Here is a 21,058-nt window from a genome sequence, read left to right as displayed (position 1 = left end):
TTTCATTCTTTGAGCTTATGTTGATGGTGTCTAGGTCTCGGTTTTTCAGAAACAAAAATTAAAACTGAGTAATATTTTGATCCCGTGGTAATTTTCCCATATACTCCTCCATTACTTCAGATTTTACCCTTTTCACAGCTGAATGGAAGTTTCACAGTTTTTAGCTGACACAGATGAAAGCTTATAAAATAGTCCCATCTATTTTGTTTTAATGAGACATTTGGGACCTGTGTCCACCTGTCTGATTGCAATTTTATCTGATGGTCTTTAGGGTGAAACTACAAAATTACATGGAATTAGCATGTCATTGGTGGTCTTAGCCCTCACACAGATGTTTCAAGAAGTACTTCAAGAAGTTATAAGAGTTACATACCTACTACATGGACAATTCATTTAAACACTACTCATGCAAATTCACTCTTATCTGAAATATTTGATGCTATTTAACCTGAAGCAGGGCAGCTAACTAGACTGATGTCTTGAACTTCAAGTTCAGTGTTTCTTGCTTTTGAAGAAGCCCAGCTTTCCCAATGTCTATTTTCTTCAGATTGTTTCTCTGCTTAGTGCTGCATTGTTTGAGAGACATCATAGCTCTTTCTAATAACAAAGAAAAGGAACACTTCTTTGCCCCCTGTCACATTCACTGCTTCTTACACTAGGTTATTGTTAGTTTTGCTTGTTCATAATTGTAATACTTTTTATCTTCTATTATTGGTTTTATTCCAGATGTATTCCTGGAGCGTTTTAGTCCCCAGAAGTTTTGATCTATTATAGTACTTACCACTGGAGAAAAGAACACTGCTTTACGTAATTTTTGCTCCCATGAAGCAATAATTGCGATATAAAAAGTTCCACTCACCTGCTCTCCAGCTCTGCAGGATGGAGGATGATTTGTTTCCCTGCAAAGTCTTTGCTTTTGGTGAAAATAAGAGATATAAGAGTTCTTTATGGGATATAGCATTTATTCCACTAGTTTGATGTGTTTTCCACCCACTAATGGCATTTTTTTGGTGCAGCATTTTCAGCTGTTGAAATTTTACTGTTCTTACTCTTTAGGCAGAAACAGTTTAAGTCTGGAGAAAGGTGATTTTGCTGGTGAGATGCCCTATAGTAGGTAGAGATTATCTTCTGAATAGAAGAATGCGTCCTTTTTCTCATATGTATTTGCTATGTTTTGACTTTGTGTTAAAAAGTCAGAGGTCTGGTGGAAGCTGCATTTCCATATCCTTTCCACAAATCATCCTAGGACATCAGGAGAGTTCTTCACTGGGAGGGTGGTCAGTCACTGGAACAGGTTTCCCAGGGTCATGTCACCAAGCTCATGAACTCTGGTCATGACTTCAAGCCTGATGATGGACACTCCTCTTAGTCATATGGTTTAGTTTGAGGTAGTCCTGTGAGGAGCAGGGAGCTGCACTCGTTGGGTCTTATGGGTGCCATCTAACTTGGGACAGTCTATGATTGTATGATTCTGTATTTTGCAGCTCTGGGTGTTGAATACTGTTTTGTATGGATACAAACAAGATGGGGATCTTTCAGGCTTAAAAGGGTGGGAAGTCGTTCCCTCAGCATTTTTGGTGTCTGGTTGGGGATTTTTTTGCACACGGTAACTAGTATTTTAGACCGGCAATCTCCTGCCAGGCATTACTTGGTTAACAATAGTCACTGTAACTGTTCTGCAACCTTCTTTCGTCATCCTTAAAAAAAGATGTTCTGGTAGGGAAAGAATCCCACTTTAAATAAATTTTTGTCACTGAGTTGAGGCTGTTTATCCAACATAACATGTGTTTATGCAAGATATTGCATTGTTTTTATTCTGGATGGTGCATCTTGATGACACCTGTTTGTTATCCTGACATCATGCAAAATACAGGCTGTGTGCCTCTGGACTTTGACCCCAAGAGCTGCATGGAAATGTGCTAGAGCCTGGAATGGCTGCAGCTAACGTGCATGTACCAGCATAGTTACCTAAGTCAAAAAGCTGACAGTGATAATATTTTCATGGATTTGTATCTTCCCTGATGAATTAACACAAAGAGCTTGTTGATTGAGTTCACTAGCAATTAAAGCGGGCAATTGATCTTTCTTATCTTTCCGTACAGATGAAGCGAGAAGGGCAGCCATGAGTTCTCACCACTGGGCAAATTCTAGCCAGATCTACCTGTCAATCAGCTTTGAGCAGAAAGCTCTGGCTTCCTGCCATTTTATCTACTTCAGCTTGTTTGTTTCTTTTCATTCATTCACTGACAGGAAGAAAAAAAAAAAAAAGGCTTTATCTTATCTTCTAGGGAAGATTTTTACTTTTGCCTCTTCTGGGAGGATGGTGTTTGGCTGGTTCTCACTGACCTCTCTCAGGATGCTCAGACTTTTGTAGGTCCTCCACCCTTGATGGCTGTGCTGAAAACAGCTGGAGTTGAGGCTAGAGGCCCAAAAGGAACAAGAAACAGCACTAACTGAGACTGGCCAGACTTTTCTGTTCTGCAGTCTCATCTTGCACAAATGAAGAGAGGCAAACAAAGCATTTTCAGCATTTTGGAGATAGCAAGAAACAGTGAAGAAATTCAGAAAGTCTCAAATGAGAGTAAAGCAAAGGACTTGGCTAAACAAGGTGGGAGAAAAGCCAGCAAAATGCCTAAGGGGAGGGAGATGGTCCTTAAAGGTCCCAGTAGGTGAATTACCCTTTGGTCATTTCTTTTCTGAAGAAGCTGTATGGCTGAATGTCTTGTTACCTAAATGGCAGAGACAAAAAAAAGCCACATCAGTTTTACTTTATTTCTGCAGTTGCAGCCATATAAAGCATATTGGTTCCAAAAACAGAGCATGGATAAGCTCTTGGCACCCTCAGTTAATTTTGTTGTTAAGGAAGCTGTTTTGAAGAAGCATCGTTAAATCAGGTTTTTCCCACTTGTCTGCCCTTTGGGTGCATGGGTGTATTGGTGAGAGATTTGAAAAGAAAGAAAGAAGAAAAAAAAGTCCTCAACATCAGTCAGACTGTGTTATGGACTTTGCTACAGAGATGAGAATTAATTTGCAGTTATTTTCCTTTGCTGTATGCTGATGCTGATTTGGGAGGTTTTGTTCATTCTGCCTTTTTAATATCTAATCTTCCTTTCCAGTTGTGGCTTGCTTCACGGTTTCTGCATTTGCTCTACATTATCCAGGACCCAGAGGTTCAAATAATCATCCATTTCTATCTCAACCTTTTTGCTCACTGCTATTTGTATCCAGACTTGTTGCATGCATGTGTGGAAGATGCATCTGTTTCTTAAAGTGAAAGATGAGACACAATTCTGTTAAAGTCACCAGTGCTTCTGTGATGAGTAAGAACAACAGCCACAAAGGCCAGCAGAAATAGAAAAATGATTTTAGCAAAGATGTATAAATTCCTTTCTCCTTACAGTTGTTTCTTAGAGCAACTTATTATTATTTCTTAAAATACTCAGGAACAAGAAATTCTGAATCTAGAAAAGTTACCCAGCTTTGCTGGATTTTTGGTTTCCTTGACAACCATTCATATAAATAGTAAGGACTTGTTATGGGGGGGAAATATCAGTATGATCAAAACCTGTGAATCGCACAGGAAAAAAACTAAATTCAATGTTGAAGTTACAAGTTATCTGGCAAACATTAATAGAAGAGTCTGTTTTTGTTTAATAAGGCTCCTCTGTTAATGTTTGCTGGATGCCTGACAAGGATGGAGCAAAGGCAGTGATTTTCTGAAGGTCAGAGGCAAGGAGATTCCTTTTGGCATTCCTTCTGAGAAAACTATTGGAGATGACAGTAATCTTCTTCCTGCTAGGATCTTGGATGACTTGGGATTTCTCTCTCTCAATCTAGGTTATTATTATTATTATTATTATTATTGTTATCTGTAAAAAAGAAATGTGCTAAAGACAGGCATGAATGTTTATCCATATTTAAACACTAACCTATTTGTCTCCTTCCTCAGTGATTCAGTTAACCCAGTCTCAGCAACATGGTATTGATACTGCTCTCCTGGAAGCATGACAGTGAGAAAAGGGATCAGTCACATGTCCCTGCAAAGAGCTTAGATATTGTGAGGTACAGTCAATGTAAAACAGGAAGAATTATCCTGGAACTAATCCTGAGCAGTTCTAGTGCTGCTGGAATTGTGACTCAAGTTTCAGGAATGTGGGAAGAGGTATGGCATATATTCACAGCAGGATGAAGTTCTCCCTGTGTGAAAAACAGCGATGAGAAAAACTGTGCATGAAGAAAACTTCCTGTCCTGTGCCAGCAAATCAATATTGTTTGTTTACCCCTTCTTTTTATGCTTTATGTTGCAAATCACAAAATATGATCATCCTTAAAATAGTGGCAGTTATTTTCCTCCAGTTTAGAAATGACATGAAAGCCCCAGTTCTGTTAGCTTTATCTTAAATTAAGGCCGCATGACTTAAAAAAACCTGTATCTTGCTACTTGTAGTGTTCATAGTAGCAGCAAAGCACTAAGCAAGTAATGAAAAAGCTGTGAAAACAAGTTGTCAGCTGCGTCTAGAAAGTTATTTATCCAATCTGAGGAAATAGCAATTTGTATTGTTATCTGATTCACACATCAGAATTTCAGGGTTGTTTCCCATGCCTGGGACATTTGTAAGGGCTGCCTGAAGGCAGCAGCTACAAAAGGCTTTGGTTGGTTTTCCTTCACAGAGATCCCTCCTGCTGTAAGTTCTTTCACCATGCACACTGCACTGGTTTTCAGATCAGTGTCAGATACAATTCAGCTACAACTTGTGCAGATTTAAAACACTGTGATTTTGCTGTGGCCTGGAATTTCTTCTGTTTGCCTTTTTTTAAGATTTTGAAGTTAGTTTATCATCTGGCTGATGCAATTTTCAAGGAAGGTAGTGCCTATGTTGAAGTTGGTAAGAGCAAGTAGATGCTGAATACTTCTGGATATCCATGTTTCCATTGAGTCATTCACTACACAACCTGATTCACATTTCTCTTTATTTTAATCAGTTTATTCTAGATGCCAGATATTTTTAATGGTAAAACCCAGAATGAAAGCTCTGGGGAGGCAAAATCTACAGACTACATTTTCTACTTCCCTTCACCTTTCCTGTTTTCTGAGTTCTTCTGTTTGCTGCTGGCTGTTTTCCCCAGCACAGGGAATCTGCAGCCATTGAGTCTGGATGGTGGTGGAATTGGGTTCTGTTTGATCCCATTTATGAGCCCACCTCTGGGGTGGGCAAGGAGGGATGCAGGTGGCACCTTGTGCCTCCGGGGCTGCTGGTTCTCAGCCTGGTGCATCACCCCAGCCAGCCTGACCTACAGGCTCCTGCAAGGCACTGACCTTTGTGGTGCTTTGGTGGAGTCAGCTGAGCAGCAAGGGTGTCTGATTTGGAGTGGGGAAGGGGATGCTATGTCATAGCTATGGATTATTTTGATTGATTTTTTTTTTTTCCCCAAGCATATCTAGGAAGATGCAGTGAATGTAGTGACAAAATCGATACGCTATTGAAGGTTGCATTTTTCCAGGGTAAAGTGTTAAAGGACATGCTGCCATGGAAGACACTTTATCATCCAAAATTCCATCTTACCATGCTGAGCAAGAAGCACTTCTTGTAGCTCAGAGAGTGCTGTGGTGCCATATATTCTGTGGGAAAGTGAGGAATTTCATTAAGAAAATGGAAAGAAGTACTATTTAACAGAGAAGGGTGTCTGACAGAGCCCTCATGAAGTTCAACAAGAAGTGCAAAACCTTGCACATGGGAACTACCCCATGAGCCAGGAATTTGCCCTTGCAACAATGACTGCATTAGAGGAAAAGTTGGCAGCAGATCAGGGGAGGTAACTGAACATTGGCACAGGTTGCCCAGTGAGATTGTGGAGTCCCTGTCCTTGGACATAGTCAAAAGCCATCTGGACGTGGTCCCGTGCAACTGGCTCTGGGTGGCCATGGTTGCCAGGGGGAGGTTGGACCAAATGACTTCCAGAGATCCCTTCCAAGTTTTTTCTGTGATTTTGTGATGTATGGAGTACAACCTATTCATCAGGAAAAGTCAGGATAGAATTTTCCTGTGGTAGGGAGGTAATCAGAAGTCATTAATGGGGGAAATGCTTTTAGAAGGGAAACTTTTATTTATAGAAGGGAAATGCAATCTTAAGTTTATGCAGTTGCTAGCTAAAACTTTTGAGAGCTTTTTTTAATGGTACTGTTATATATCACCTCCCAATCCCAAGAGGCATGTAGCAAATCAGGCTGTTAAGCTGTCAACCTTCAGAGCTTCAGAGAAGATAATGAGAGAAGCATGTACTGTCCTACAGTCCCATAGAGCCTTAGTTTAGCTTTCCTCTGCTTTTGTGCTTGCTACTGTTCTGATGCTTCACTCTGCGTGTATGTGAACAAGCACTAAGGTAAGACAGCTAATACAAGCAAGGGTGACCTGCCCTTGTACAGATACTTCACTTACAGCTGTGGAGCAGTCAGTATTCACCTGGGTAGCCTGGGCAAGTTTCCCCATCATCTGTTCATGGAGAAAAAGAGCATATTACAAAAGAATTTAAAAATCACACAATTCTCTGAAGTAGTACAGTGTAAGCGCTGAAGACTGGCTTGGATATATTTGTGATGACTTGGTACAAGAATTGTGCTTTGGGATCGTAATGTGTGTGCAAAAAGACTCAAGTGTTTTTAAAAATAAAGATACCTAAATGCTTGGGAATGTAGTCACTGTACAATTCATTCACAAAGAGAGAACGAGCCACCGTTTCCTCCTGTCTCAGTCAAGGAAACAGGGAAACTTGATTTTCAGCTCCATGTCTGTATCAGACTTCTCTTTTAAAAACGACACTTTTGCTAACTGTAATGAACATTTATACAGTGGTAGCAACTGCGAGAAAGCTGAGTCAGGCTGTGTACTGCAACTGTGATTTAGTCAGCTTTTCCCAGAGATAGAGCACACTTAGGGAAGACAACTTACTCATGAAGTATAGCTGAACATGGGGACTGTTGCTTCCACCTTTCTGGCATTGACCAGATGGTCACTTATGTGCTGCATGAAAACTCATGGGCTTGTGATTTTTATATTCAAATAATTTAGATAATTTAGTGTGTTTTCAGTCTTCAGTTATGAAAAGAATAAAGATGGTTCTGATGAAAGACCTTTAGTGAATAGATGCTATTTCACTTAAAAGAATCAATGTCAGCACCAGCTAAATGATTTTCTGTACTCTACTCTCATGAACAAAAATACAGCTCTTGAGAACTAGAGATCCAAGGTGTGCTATTTCTGCTCAACTGGCAATTATACAAATGGCAAAGTATGTCACAGTTTTGTTTTGCTCTCTTCTTGTACTGACTGTTTTTTAATGTTCCTGATGTATCTTCTAGGAATATTTGTTCTCTGAAGGAAACTGATCTAGCTTGTTAGTAGATGATTCACAAACATGCCATATATGGGCCATTTTAACTATGCTAGAGAAACAAAATTGTATTAAAACTTACAGGAAGTATTTAGACAATATATAGAAAAACGGGGTTTTTTTGAGCAGAAGCCACACCCTTCTTAGACGACAGAGAATCTTTTCCCCCTGCTCCCAGCAATGATCTGAGGTGATACAGAATAACCTCCAGGTCCTGTTCAAAACTAGGACAAGGACTAAGTACTTACTCCACATTGTACCTGTGTATTTCTTCTCAAGAGACTACATCTAGTACCCAGAGAGTGAGCCTTCACAGTGCTCTTGTGTAGCATCAGGAGTTTTCCTTAACATGAATTTGGAACTGTTACATTATTCATGAATAGCAAAGCCATGAAGAAATTATGCTGGGGACTAATTAGGATCTCTGTTTGTGTCTTAGTTAACTCTGCATCACAGGAGAGAAAACTGTGGATAAATTGAACAGATTGAGAGTCCCAGCTTCAACATATCCTCAAATCCAACATGTGCCAGCCAGCTTTGAGGGACCATTTGGAATAGGGGCTGCCCCTTTCATTTTTAGAAGTGATCCCTTCAGACATGAGGCTTCAGGATGGCAGGCTTTTGGCGTCTGTGGGCCAGATCAGAAGGAACTGCCAGGCAAGGGCTCCTTCCCTGCAGTGATACATGGCAGTGGTGTTAGAAAAGGGGAATCCTGAGAGCAAAGAAAATAACTGCACCTTGAAGGTGATTTGCTTTTCCAGCCACCTTTTACCTTCAGTGCTTGTGTCAGCCTATTCATGCAACATATGAACCCCTACCTTATTAGGCTTATTTGCATAAGCACACTGTGTGTTTTTCTGGAGAAGTATTTCAGCTAATATAATGAAGGACATGCCACCCAAAATTAATAATACAGCAATGGGTAAAAGCAAACTCAAGTCAGTAAAATGACTGACTCTTTTAACATGTCAGGTATAACTGGTCTAGCACAAGGATATCAAGTGGCAGATTCAGAACAATACAGTTCACAGAAGCAAAGTAGATATTGCTTTGCTTCGCTTTGCTTTGCTTTGCTGACACCTTGATGTGATGGTCCATTCCTAAAGCCACCATGTGGGAGAGCAGGGACCACAAATAATTAGAGTTTTGAGGGTGTGAATTTGAAATTATCTCTGTTACACACAGAAGACATTTCTGGGGAGCATTGAGTTTTGAATAAACCAAACAAAACTTCACACTTCAGTTTGCACTTTCTGTTTTTATTTTATGATAACCTGCTTTTCCTGCCTTTTCCCTGAAATTCTTGTCTTTCTCCTTAAAGGTTTGCTCTACTTCCCTCTGTCTTTTTAATGAACTTTGTAGTGGGAGAGTGCTCTGTCCTGGTACAGGAATCCTGAGAATACAGAAATATGTGCCATTTTAAAGGGAATAGAGCAGATCAGCTTATATCATCAGAGGCCTTGTTACTTTATATTCAGAAAGAAATTTGCTCTAAGCACCTGTTATTAGCCTTTCTTCAACCACGCTTCCACCTTCCAAATGTAGGAACACATAATTTTACAGAAGGTTTTCTCTAAGGATTTTGGGGGAAATGACTTTTTTTGTGCAAATGTTGTTTCATTTAATAAAATGTATAACAGCAATGAATAGATACGAGATAGTTAAACAACAGAATAGATCTCCTTGCTTTTATGAGTACAGAGTTTCTGCCTACTTTCTCTATGTAACATGCCAGGACGAATCCTGAAATCTGTCTCACTTAAGTCCCCTGTAGACAAAATACTGATTGAAGTTAATGGGAGCACAACTCAAGGGAAAACTTAAAATCTGGGAATTGCAGTGCATGTTAAAACAAACAAGAGGAGTTTCAGACAGGGAAATAGGAACTTCTCAAAAACTTCTGTATCCTACTTTAAGCAGAAACTTTTGATACTTTCTTTGTGAAGAAAACAGAAAACTAAACATAGCTTGTGGAACATCCTGGTGCCAATAGTGCCAATTCCATTACAGAATTTAGTCTCCCAGCTTCATTTTAGAAGCTGTACAATGTTTTGTTTGCCCTTACTGAAGAAATGAAAATGCCTGAGTTTGCCACATTCAATACATAAAACTAAAAATTGTGACTAAAAATATTCTGTCACTTTCTAGACTCTTGAGCATGTCTGTGTAATCACAGTAGTTTTAAGTTAAAGATGTAAGGCTAGAGGAAAATTTGAGTTTGTTAGAAACAAGGGGTTTTTTGCAATTATCTGGCCCATTATTTCAAATGAGTGGCCTTTTGAAATTCTGACCTCCAAATCTATAAAAAATATAAGGAAAATATTACGCTTGTTACTTCTGCATCAGAGAAAATTTTGAGAATGACTAACACATATTTTTTTGCAGGTAATGTGCAATATACCTGAAGTTTTAGACTAAAATTGTATTTCAGTTTTATCAGGACACATGCATGTCTCAGAATGAATTCTACCAGACCAGAAAGGCTCAACTAATTTTAGTTATATTGTGTAAAGAGGTTGCCTCTAAGAACTCTTTTTCCCCGAGCTTTCAGAAACTATAGTGTATTTCAGAGCTTCTGAAGTAAATTTAAAAACAGACTTTTAGATGACTTTCCACTTCAGAGATCTTCCACTAGTGCAAGAAACTAGTGTCAGGAAAAGTTTCTCTTTCTAATGAAGATTATTTTTTCTTCCTCTTTCCCACTTCCCATTTCCTGTCAAGTCTGAAGTATCTTGGATCCCCAACAAACACTACTCTGGGATTTACGGGCTGATGAAGTTGGTTCTGACTAAGACTCTACCTTCCAATCTTGAGCGAGTCATTGTCCTCGACACAGATATTACATTTGCCACTGACATTGCTGAGCTATGGGCCGTCTTTCACAAGTTCAAAGGTATTTTAATGATTTTTTTTACTGTCCTGATTTGTGTGGGGTGGGAGAATGATAAGGCAAGCAGTACAGTGGGCATGAAAGGGCTAGCTGAGGTTTGTTAAATGTTTTCGCTCTTCCAGTTTTTGGTGTTTGAATGTAATTGTGCACTTTGTGAGCCCTTTTTCAATGATGTTTTGTATGGAATAATTGACAACACCGATTATCTATGTAGTTTGTTTTATTGGTGTGATTATTTGGGGCAGGTTAGAGCCTGACAATATAGTAGATGATAAAGAATGATGAGCATGCTGTAGTTATGTACCGTTCAATACCGCTTATTCTATACTTGGAAAAACTTAGGTTTTATTATATTTTTTATTAATAAAACTTGATTATTACTTTCAGTGTAACTTTTCCATATAACCACTGAAAATGAGTGAAGCTGGGGTCAGTCTTGAGCCAGGGAGGAAAATGAAGGGAGCAGAGTTACACCTGTGAATAGAAATAAGTTGCTGCTTGCTTCTCTTAATGAGTTGATAAAGGGTTCTGGATTTTAAGCACCTAAAATAGTTTCCCCTACCTCTTCCCATTTCCCACAGTTCCTTGGAAATGTAATTCATAGCTGGACCAAGAAAGGAGACTTTCAGAGCAACTCTGTAAGGATATGCTGACAAAAACATTTCCCACTACCCTGTCACAAAGTAGACCACTTTCTGGCTAGCACACTGCTAAAACCATTTAATTCTTGCAGGTTCCAGTGTTGCCAGCTGTTCAGAATCAGAGACATACCCTATTGTTCTCCTCTTGCCCTCAGAATATGTATTACAGGGCTGGTAAGTGTAGAGACAGTCCAGCATCCCAGTTTAAAGGTTTACAACTGTGCAAAAGCGTAGCCTTGATGTGTTTCATCAGCTCTCTCAAAATTATCTCAAGCACAGTCAGCCTAAGCAAATGGGAGTATTTATTTAGAGAAGCCAAAATACACCACTCCATTTGGAGGGAGCCAGGAAAGAGCACATTTACTGTACTTATCCCCTGCTGAAATCCACAAGGCCTGCCTTTCCCAGTACCTAGCTCCGGGGCAGGACGTATTAGCTTCGGCTCTACAGTCAAGGACTGGGTTCCTTGGAGAAGAGCTTACTTCTTCATGCATTTGTTTCCTTTTCCTTCTGTGGATACACTGATGTCTTTTCATCAAGCCACTTACTTGAATTATTCACAAGCTTTCTTCATTAAGGAATATAAAATTTTCCCTCCTCTTCAGTTATTGTTCTGACCTCTTCACCAAGCCTTTCCCTGCACTGAACCTGGAGTTTCATGTAAACATGCACCTTGACGACCATAAGTAACATAAATGTATGCATAGGAAGTAATGCTGTGCTACTGTACTGTCTCACTGTGTGCAGCTGTCCCATTAATAACAATATTTGACTGAACATGGTGTATTAGCATGTCGTAGCAGGAAAAGAAATGTGGGTAAATAGAACTTGGGCACAGAGGACTGCATGGGCAAAGAGAGCAAAATCTGACTTGTGGCAATGAGGGGGATTGTCTCCTTGCTTATAATTTCTGTCATTTCAGTGAAGGATTCCTTGCTTTTTTGCTGGGGGAACAAAACCAAGCATGAAGACTGCTTGTGAAGAGAGGAATGTGGAGCAGAGGCAGATGTAAGATTGAAAGGAAGTACAGGCATAAAATATGGAAATACGGAGAAGAATAATGAATGGAAGTAAACTGTGTATAAATCAGTCTCCATAGAGCTAGGCAAGAATGTTCATCTGGTTAGAGCTGTGAAAAACTCTAACTTACACATGGAGACAGAATTCCTGTGCTACTGCCCTCATAACATGCATAGAACAACTCCCAAATGCATGATTTTGTAAGTTGTCCCGTGTGTCTTTTTAATTCCAGCTGACCACCTGCTTCTGCACAGTTTTTTAATCCTGGAAATAAATTGGTCAGTGTCTACATCCCCTCATCTCCCAGGCACTCATGCACAAACAAAGAATAGATGAGACAATCCCATAGCCCCAGGTGTTGAGCTGGGAGAAGACTTTAGATCCTAAATGCTGGGGAAGTGAGAGAAGATGTCCAAGCACAGGCTTGTTCCCCAGCCTGTGTCATAGGCTGCAGTTCCATTAGCAAAGATGACCTTGATGATGGTGACATCAGAGTTGAGTGTTGAAGGGTAAGACTCAGAGGGAAAGCCAACAAAGCAGGTACCTGGTGGGAGGCTGTTGTAGACCACCCAGCTGGGATGAGGAGGCAGAAGAAATATTCTGTAAGCAGCTGGGAAGTCTCACAGTCGCTAGCCCTTGTTTTCGTGGGGGACTTGAACTTACCAGAGGTCTGCTGGAAATGCAACACAAGGAGAGGAAGCAGTCCAGGAAGCTCCTGGAATGTGTGGAAGATAATTTCCTGACACAGCTGGTGAGGGAGCCAGCCAGGGGCAGTGCCTGGCTGAATCAGTCAGCAGACCTGGCTAACCAGGGAGGTCCCAGTGGACTGGAGGTTAATAAATGTGATGCCCATCTACAAGAAGGGCTGGAAAGAGGATCTGGGGAATTAGAGGCCTGTCAGCCTGACCTTGGTGCCAGGGAAGGTCATGGTGCAGGTCACCTTGAGTGCCATCATGCAGCATGTGCAGGGCAACGAGGAGATCAGCCCCCATCAGCCTGGGTTTGTGAAAGGCAGGTTCTGCTTGCCCCACCTCATCTCTTTCTGTGACAAGATGACCCACTTAGTGGATGAGAGAACGGCTGTGGATGTTGTCTACCTAAACTTTAGTAAAGCCTTTGACGTGGTTTCCCGCATCATTCTCACAGAAACTGGCTTCCCATGACTTAGATGTGTTCTCTGGATGAAAAGCTGGCTGGATGGCTGGGCCCAGAGAGAGGTGGTGAATGGAGCTAAATACATTTGGCAGCTGGTCACTAGTGGTGTCTCCCAGGGCTCAGTATCGGGGTCAGTTTGATGTAACATCTTTATCAATGATCTGGACAAGAGGATCAGCTGCACGCTCGGTCAACAGCAAGTTGTGTAGGAGTGCTGATCTGCTGGAGGGCAGGAAAGCTCCGGGCAGGAAGGATCTGGACAGGCTGAATCGATGGGCCAAGGCCAGTTCTGTGAATTTCAACAAGGCAAAGTGCTGGGTCCTACACCTGGGTCACAAGACCCCATGCAACACTACAGGTTTGGGGCAGAATGGTTGGAAAACTGTCCAGTGGGAAAGGATCTGTGGGTGCTGGCCAACAGCAGCTGAACATGAGCCAGTGTGTGCCCAGATGGCCAAGAAGGCTAGTGGCATCCTGGCCCATATCAGCAATGGTGTGTCCAGCCAGGACCAGGGCAGTGATTGTGCCCCTGTACTCAGCACTGGTGAGGCCACACCTCAAATCCCATGTTCATTTCTGGGCCCCTCACTGCAAGAAAGACATTGAGGTGGTGGAGCAGGTCTAGAGAAAGGCAACGGAAAATTTCTTCATGGATAGGGTTGACAAGCGTTGGAACAGACTGCCCAGGAACTTGTGGAGTCACCATCCATGGGTGCATTTAAAAGCTGTGTAGATGTGTCATTTAGGGACAGGGTTTAGTGCTGGACTTGGTAGTGTTACTTTGATGGTAGGACATAAAGGTCTTTTTCAACCTAAATGATTGTATTGTTCCATGATTCAATGGAAATGGAAGGAAGGGCAAGTAATTTGGGGAGATACTGATACTCTTTTACTGCTTTGTAAAAGTTTGGCCTAAATTCTGTGGTGATTCTCAGTTTTTCCAAAGTGTCTTTATTTCTCCTGCCTGCATTACAAAAGATTGAAAGATTGTCTCATGTCATTAGCCCCAAATATTCCTCCAAAGGATATTTTACTAGACTAATGTTTTAATCTCTTCCTTGTTTCTCTCTCAGAAGTCCCAGGTAAGTTTATGAAGATTTCTTGGGGGCAGTCTAGTATGTTTGTTGAAATATTACATAAGCAGAAGAATAATAAAACTTCTATGAAGGGAAATGCTACTCTCCAAAGGAATCTATCATTACATCCAACCCCAGTTAGGAGGGCAGCTTTAGACCCACTGGGTCTCTTTCTAGAAATGTCTAACAAGCAGTTGCTGGCTAGAAGCCACCGTTACAAACCTGCCTACACCAGGATGCTTTTTGAGCAAATTAAAGAATTTTGCACATCAGTGCAGGAAAGGCAAGAGCTTCTGTCTGCAGGTTGCTGCAGGGTAACTGATGAGGCAGTCCAGCACAGCCTTTTCCAAATTGCAGCCTCACATAGAGAGAAGGTCCTAGAGTCTGTGATTCTTTCTGTGCCTGGGAAGACTTTTCTTCCCAACAAAAACAGTGATAAAGAGAGACCAGTAGCTCAGATTCTTTTTTTCTCGGACACCATGCTTAGAAGAAACTCAGATTCAGGACTGCTTTGTAATATACCAGGTCCGATTTGCTGTGTTGAAGGGCCTATAGTATGTTTTAAATAGCCCCTGAAATACCCAGAATCCTTGTTCTGCAAAGGCTCTTCTTCCAGTCATCTTAAGAGTTGCTGGAAAGATCAGACCCTTACATAGTAATTTAATATCTTGGGTGGTAACGGTACTACTGCATTCACTCTGTAGATGGAAAAAAGGGAGTAGGATTTCTTTGTGAATTATTGCTCTTCTGCCCTTTTCTGATAAGCTCTTTGCATACGCCCTTACAGTAAATGATCCAACTGTTCTGTAGCAGAGTGCAGAAATTTAAAAATCTCTTCTTTGAAGTGGCAACCTTAGGCTTTTGGAGAAATTCATACCTCTCTTTGGTAGCCTGAAACAGTGGCTCAAGCAATGTCACATTTAACAGTTTCTCTTAGGAGTCAGTGGGGGTTGTATAATTATTAATCCTTTTATATACAAGCTTCAATCTCTATGCATAAATATGTCTTTGGGAACCCATAACTTGAATTTTAAGAGTCATATCCAGCTTTTCAGCTGGGATTTGGGCATTTCTGCTTTAGCCTCATTCTCTCTTGCTCTATAGATAGGTAGACTGTTTTCCTCTAGGACTGATACATACCTCCAAAATACTGATTTCAGAGGTTTGAGTCTGCAGCCAGTCTGGGGAAGATAACCTGTCATGCATGTTTTCTGTGACTTAGTTGACACTGATTATGTTTCCTATTCATCTTTCACTAGATTTTGACAGTTCTAAACTTGAGAAAGTACCTAGCCTAAGGGCAAAAGAGTGGGACTGTAGATCATAGTGTATTCTTGGATGAAGTGCTTCAGACAACAGGGATTAGTAACCAATATGTTTTTATTGCAGAAACTGTGCAAATTCTTCTGAGAAAAAAATGAGTCCGAAGCTATGTTCTGTGCCATCAATCTTAAAGTTCTTTTAAAGTCCACATCTGCTGATCGTTTTGTTACTCCTGCTCACCCAAACTCTTGGTACTACAATGTGGGTTCTTTTATTCCAGGGTTCTGATTTTTAATTTTACTGTATGTTAAATACAGATTCTCACTTTATTTGGGACCTGACTACAACAGTCATCATAATCATTTGTGTTACAAGTTGCAGTTTCAGTCTGGATCACAGTGTCTGTGCTGGGTGCTCCCCATGTAAATAATTAGCAAGAGACTCTCTTTGTGCTTGACCTAGTATCAGGTGACAATTCTTGTGTCTGCCTTGTTCCTTTAGGCCATTGCTGTGTGTGAGTCACAGCTGAGACTCACAAATGAGACCTGAATAATCCCTGTAGAGATCAGTGTTGAGGAGCTCTGTGTTAAATTGAACGCTGCATCAAAGGGCATTATGATATTTCTAAGTACATGTCAAAACTCAGAGTCTGTATTGAACAGTGATGTCTTACTACGACTGTATGTTAGCCTCACATTCCAGCTAGATGATACGATGAATATTTTAAGTACTTTCAAACAACAGAGACTGGATAATACTCAGCTAGTGCATTTCAAATAACTCTACTTGTATATCAAGTCTCCCAGAGAGTATAAGCTACGATTAGTGTTCATCTGTGCAAGTAAGTCTTTTCTGGAAAGCTGACCTCCATTAACCAAGCATACGAGAAGGAGAAATGGCAAACTTGACAGGAATACTGAGATTCACACATTTATACCTTGCATGAATAAAAACATGCTATAAAAGCTGTTTGCTTTGTGTCAGGAGCTCAAACAACGATAAAAATCCATACTGACATCATAAATACCAGAAAAGGTCAGCAGCAATTTTGGTGCAGGATCAAGTGCCCACAGCTGAAGAGGGACTGGCACATAGTCAATCCCAAACTTAAAATTTGCAAACACTCAGCATGTGGGTGCTTTGGCATATTGCTCTGCAGAATGCCTGAGGTAACAATCTATGTTCATACTACTTTTGCAGCTTCTTCATGAAAAAGAGCAAACAAACAAAAATAAGAAAAATCATAACCATCACAAATTTAAGCATCTTGTGTAGGGGTTTTAGTAATTATATTCCTACAAGAACTATTATGCATAAGGTTGTAATGTTAAATGCATGCATAACTTTGCAATTGTGTGTGAATTTAGCATGCCAGAAAGTGAGATGCTGATGGCACTGGTGAGAGTCAGGCAGAGTCAGCAGGTGCTGTATAAATTTCCCTGAATTTGGCTCTACCAGTGAAGCCCCATTTTAATAAATAGCCCTTGACTCTCCTGCAATGATTGTGCTTTTTATAGGTGTGCTTTTCTTGTGATGATGTAAAATACTTGGTTGTTGCCAAGATTAAAATTTAAAATTCACTGACACCTATGGCTCAAGGCAGGATTTGAGCCACAGAATTGATTCTGGGCAGGTTCTGTAGTTCAGTCTGTCAGTTTACACTGAGTAAATCATTAAAGCTTCCAGATGATTTTGAGACAGGATCTCTGCAGGCTGACACAGTGTTTGTGTTAAATCCTGCAGAGATCTTTCTGTTTCTTCTGGTCAGTAAAGCAGGATTTCTTTTCTTACTAATCAAGAGGAAGGCATTAGCAACATGCACCTTAGTGTGTATAAAAATCCATGGTATGAGTCAGTCTTTTTGTGAAGGAAACAGGATCATATTGTAGCAGAGTGCATTAATAAAATTGTCAGGCAGCTATTAAAATAGCTTCAAATTATCTGAATTTTTATAAGTGTCTAAAAAGGCCGAATGGCACTTGTCTTTGCTCATAAAAGAAACATCTGTTAGGTTCTGAAAGATTTGTGTAAGTATTTAATGGTTAGACTACAGTGCATAGCTCATCCCAGGGTTATTACACAAATGAAATACAGTTTCTCTTTGAAAAGGTCCCCGTGGAGGCTCTATCTGCTTAAGATTTTCTATTCTTGATTGTTATATTGTGGTGTATTCTTCTTTTCTGCTACAGAATCTTTGAAGCTTCATTGATAAAGAATTTTATTAGTTAGCTATAGCTGATAGAAATATTGAGGGGTGTTGTGCTCTGGTGTCTCAATGCTGTTATCATCTGTGTGTGAAACTATAGGAGAATACTGATTTATTTTGGTGAAGAGAGAAAGAAAGTAAGGGGTTAGGATATTTGGGAAAAAAGACAAGTTTCTAACTGTGGTAAGGGATTAATTTTGTTGACTGTAATTAGGAGGGGATCAAACGAAGAGGTGGGACTTCCTGATTCTGTGGGTCTAGGGAAAACCACTTCTCAGATAAGCTGACTGGATGGAAGTTCTCTTTTTTTTTTTTCCCCCTAATTGCAGTTTGCTTTGCTGTGCTATTCCTTTATTGAGAAGCCAGTATGTGATAAGGTTGACCTCAGTAAATGAGCTCCAAGGGAGAGAGTTTATTATATGGATCAGCATGTGCACATTCTAGTTTATGGATTTTAATGTGACAAGGGACATAATCAGAAAATTCTGATTATGAATTGCTGCCAAAATGGAATGGCTGCAGTTTCTGAAACATCTGTAGTTCTATTTTAGCTGAATGGTTCTTTGTCTGTTTCTGCCATCAGGCAGAAATATTTAGAGGTGAAAGGCCAACTGTGCATAGAAATAGGGTATAACTCATGGTGGGGTAAATTCTAAAATAAAATCCAAGATTTGAGCTCTTTATTTTTCCATTCTGATTTCCAAGGGATACCCTTTGGTTGTGTTTTCAAGCTTTTTCCCATGGGGGCTAGGGATGTTTTAATTATAAATGAAAGCTGATATTTTTTGTCATCTTTTGATACCACAACTGGAGTTTTTGGAATAAAAACCCACCACGTGCTACAAGATTTGTAATAAAATCTTGTTGGCAACACTGAAATTTTGAGGACCTTTTTCTACCTCCTCAACATCAATCTAGTGCTTTTTCTACATTATTGTTCTCCAGTCTTTGTTAACCTGCCACTCATTCTACAGCTGTCTTTTTGGCTTAGATGCTACGATGTATCAAACACCCAAACTAAACATTGTATGACTCACACAGTGTTAAAGCAAAAAACCAGTTTCTCTGCTGAGCTCTTTCTTGAGGATTTAAAGAGACTTTAATTCTATTAATCTCCAATACTCCAGCTGTGGAGAATGGACCTAGAGCTCTTTTGAACTGCCTTGCAAATATTTACTGAGAGAAATCTGGGCAGAGCATGGCATCAAAGGAGCAAAGTGCATATTCCCATCTCCCTTGACTAGCAAAGGCTGTGCCTCCTCAGAAGCTAGAAAATCCAGCTCCCACAGGGTACAGACGAGGAGAAGGAGCATTTCTGCTTTGCATGTTTGTTATTGGCAGAAGAAAATGTATTTCGGGGAATGAGATGCCAGTAGGCTGTGCTAAAAGGAAAATATATGAGAACAGGGGGTGGGAAGAAACCAAGGAGGAAAATAATAACTCCCCCATCAAAACTAAAAAAGAGACATCAATCAGGAGTTGCTGTCCACCAATAAATGTTTTAGGTTGATTGCTTTCGCCTATAGTCTGTTCACATTCTTCTGCTTCCCTTCAGGTGCATTCAGTACCCTTGCCCTTGTTTAATTATATTTGGTTTAGAGCGCTATTAAAAAAACCCTGAACAGGAATGTCTGCCTGTCTTCTTGGGTGGAGCACACAAATTAAGCCCATGTACTAATCCCTTTGGCCAGTCACTCTGCATCCCCTTGGTGACAGGAAAGCAGAGCAAGTGCATGAGCAGGTAGTGAATATGGAGGGAGTGGCAGCCTGTCCACCAGTTAATAATGTGTAATGATAAGTAACTTCTGCATGTGGGAAAAAGCCAAGCAGAAGAGACACATGGGTCATTCACCTAACAAATGAAGTTTACCCTAAGGTTTGATAGTTGTATTAATAGGACTAAAGGAAGAATTATATTTAATAGCTAGATTTCCCTGCCTAAGGCCCTCATTCTAATCACATGCAATCTATCAAGCACATACACTTTTCACTGTTCTCTGTGACGTGCATTTTAATAACTTGATATTCTGTTTTCTCCCTCTCCAAACCAGGCACAGTCCCTGAACCTACCTTGCTCTGCATTAACAATCCATATTTTTAAAGACCTAAGGCCCCATTTCCAATTACAAAGCTCTCATTCGAGGTTTCACCTTTTTGGTTTCATGCTGCAAATTATGTCTGTAATATTGTCCTTGGCAGCACATGGATTTGCATAGGGTAAAGTGGTGTAGGGAATCTCTGTCTCACAGGTTCAAGCTGTAAGGTAGAACATATTGCCCAGAGGTCAATGGCATGATTATCCCATCAGCAGGGTGAGTGCACGGTGTTGCTCTCTGCACAGCCAGGGAAGAGGGAAATGTGTGTACAAAATTAAACCAATTTATTATATAACTGCACTAAGACTGTGTAGAAATGCACCACGAGCAAAACCTGGGGACAACTACATGAACTAGAAGTTAGACATGTAAATGAAATCAGTAATCAGTCCGATTTTGTGGAAGAAGTAGGACCTCCACATGCTTCCTTTTTCCAATTAATCTAGAGAAGTGGGGATGTTTGAGCCCCCTATTTTAATCCTAGCAAGCTAAAAGGAAAAAGAGTTTGGTCTGTAATGGGCCACTTCACTCTGCATCTCTCAAGTGTCTTTATTTTACTTAAATTTCAAGACGGCTCCACTCCATGTTCTTTGCAGTAATCTCTAGCTGCATTTAGCATGGACCAAGCAGTTCAATTAAACAGAGGAGCATTACTCCCTCTGGCTCCTCAACGTAGATGCTTTTTGTCCTTTGAGGTACTGCTAACAATAAAAAGAATTTCATCCTAGTCCTTTGTGCTCAGTTTTTCCTTCCCCCTCTCAGGCTCAGTTTAGAGGCATAGAAAGGCACAAAAATTAATTTCTGGGCATAGGGCAGCAATATGGGATACACATCATAAGGTCACCCGAAGACATCCTTCTAGATACATACCAAAAAGTGATTGATAAACATACAGTACAACCTGGGGACAAAATGTGTCCACAGCTTTTCTGTATTCATATTTTATTTCCTGCATTTAGTCACAGTGAAATTCATAGTCCTGAAAAGAATTTGGACCTTAAGTGTGTGAAAAACGAGGTTCACTCTCCTGTTAGAATTTAAAGAGTTTAATATAAAGACAATAAGAGACACATAAAATAAAGCAAAGGGATAACGGCCGGGTGCCTTGGCGCTCTGCCAAGAGCACACCTGATGCTCGAGGTGAGTCCTTTTTATACCATTTTTACTGTCTGTTCTCTATTAATATTCAAACTTTTCCAGGAGCTGTTCTGCATGGCCACTCCTTGGTTCCGCCTTTTTAGAGCATGCGTAGTCTTCTGCCTTGTGGTTTTATTTCTTTTGATTCTTGGGGTTGGGCCCGCTAGGTAAGAGTCGATGGTAGG

At 40.4% G+C, this 21,058-nt stretch overlaps 1 protein-coding gene across 2 annotated transcripts in view; it reads left to right on the top strand.

Annotated features, from left to right (window-relative positions):
• LARGE1 (LARGE xylosyl- and glucuronyltransferase 1) overlaps nt 1–21,058 on the top strand; it is a 280,076-nt gene that overhangs the window by 156,843 nt on the left and 102,175 nt on the right. For both annotated transcript variants that reach the window (XM_082280522.1, XM_082280523.1), the window contains one exon: nt 10,111–10,282. In XM_082280522.1, the coding sequence (XP_082136648.1) occupies nt 10,111–10,282 (172 nt within the window). The remainder of the gene's footprint in view (nt 1–10,110; nt 10,283–21,058) is intronic.

Source organism: Coloeus monedula (genome assembly GCF_965178545.1).
Source record: "Coloeus monedula genome assembly, chromosome: 4".
In the NCBI taxonomy this organism is placed as follows: Eukaryota; Metazoa; Chordata; class Aves; order Passeriformes; family Corvidae; genus Coloeus; species Coloeus monedula.
The sequence above is the reverse complement of the archived record's forward strand: the minus strand, read 5'-3'. Positions and strand labels throughout refer to the sequence as shown.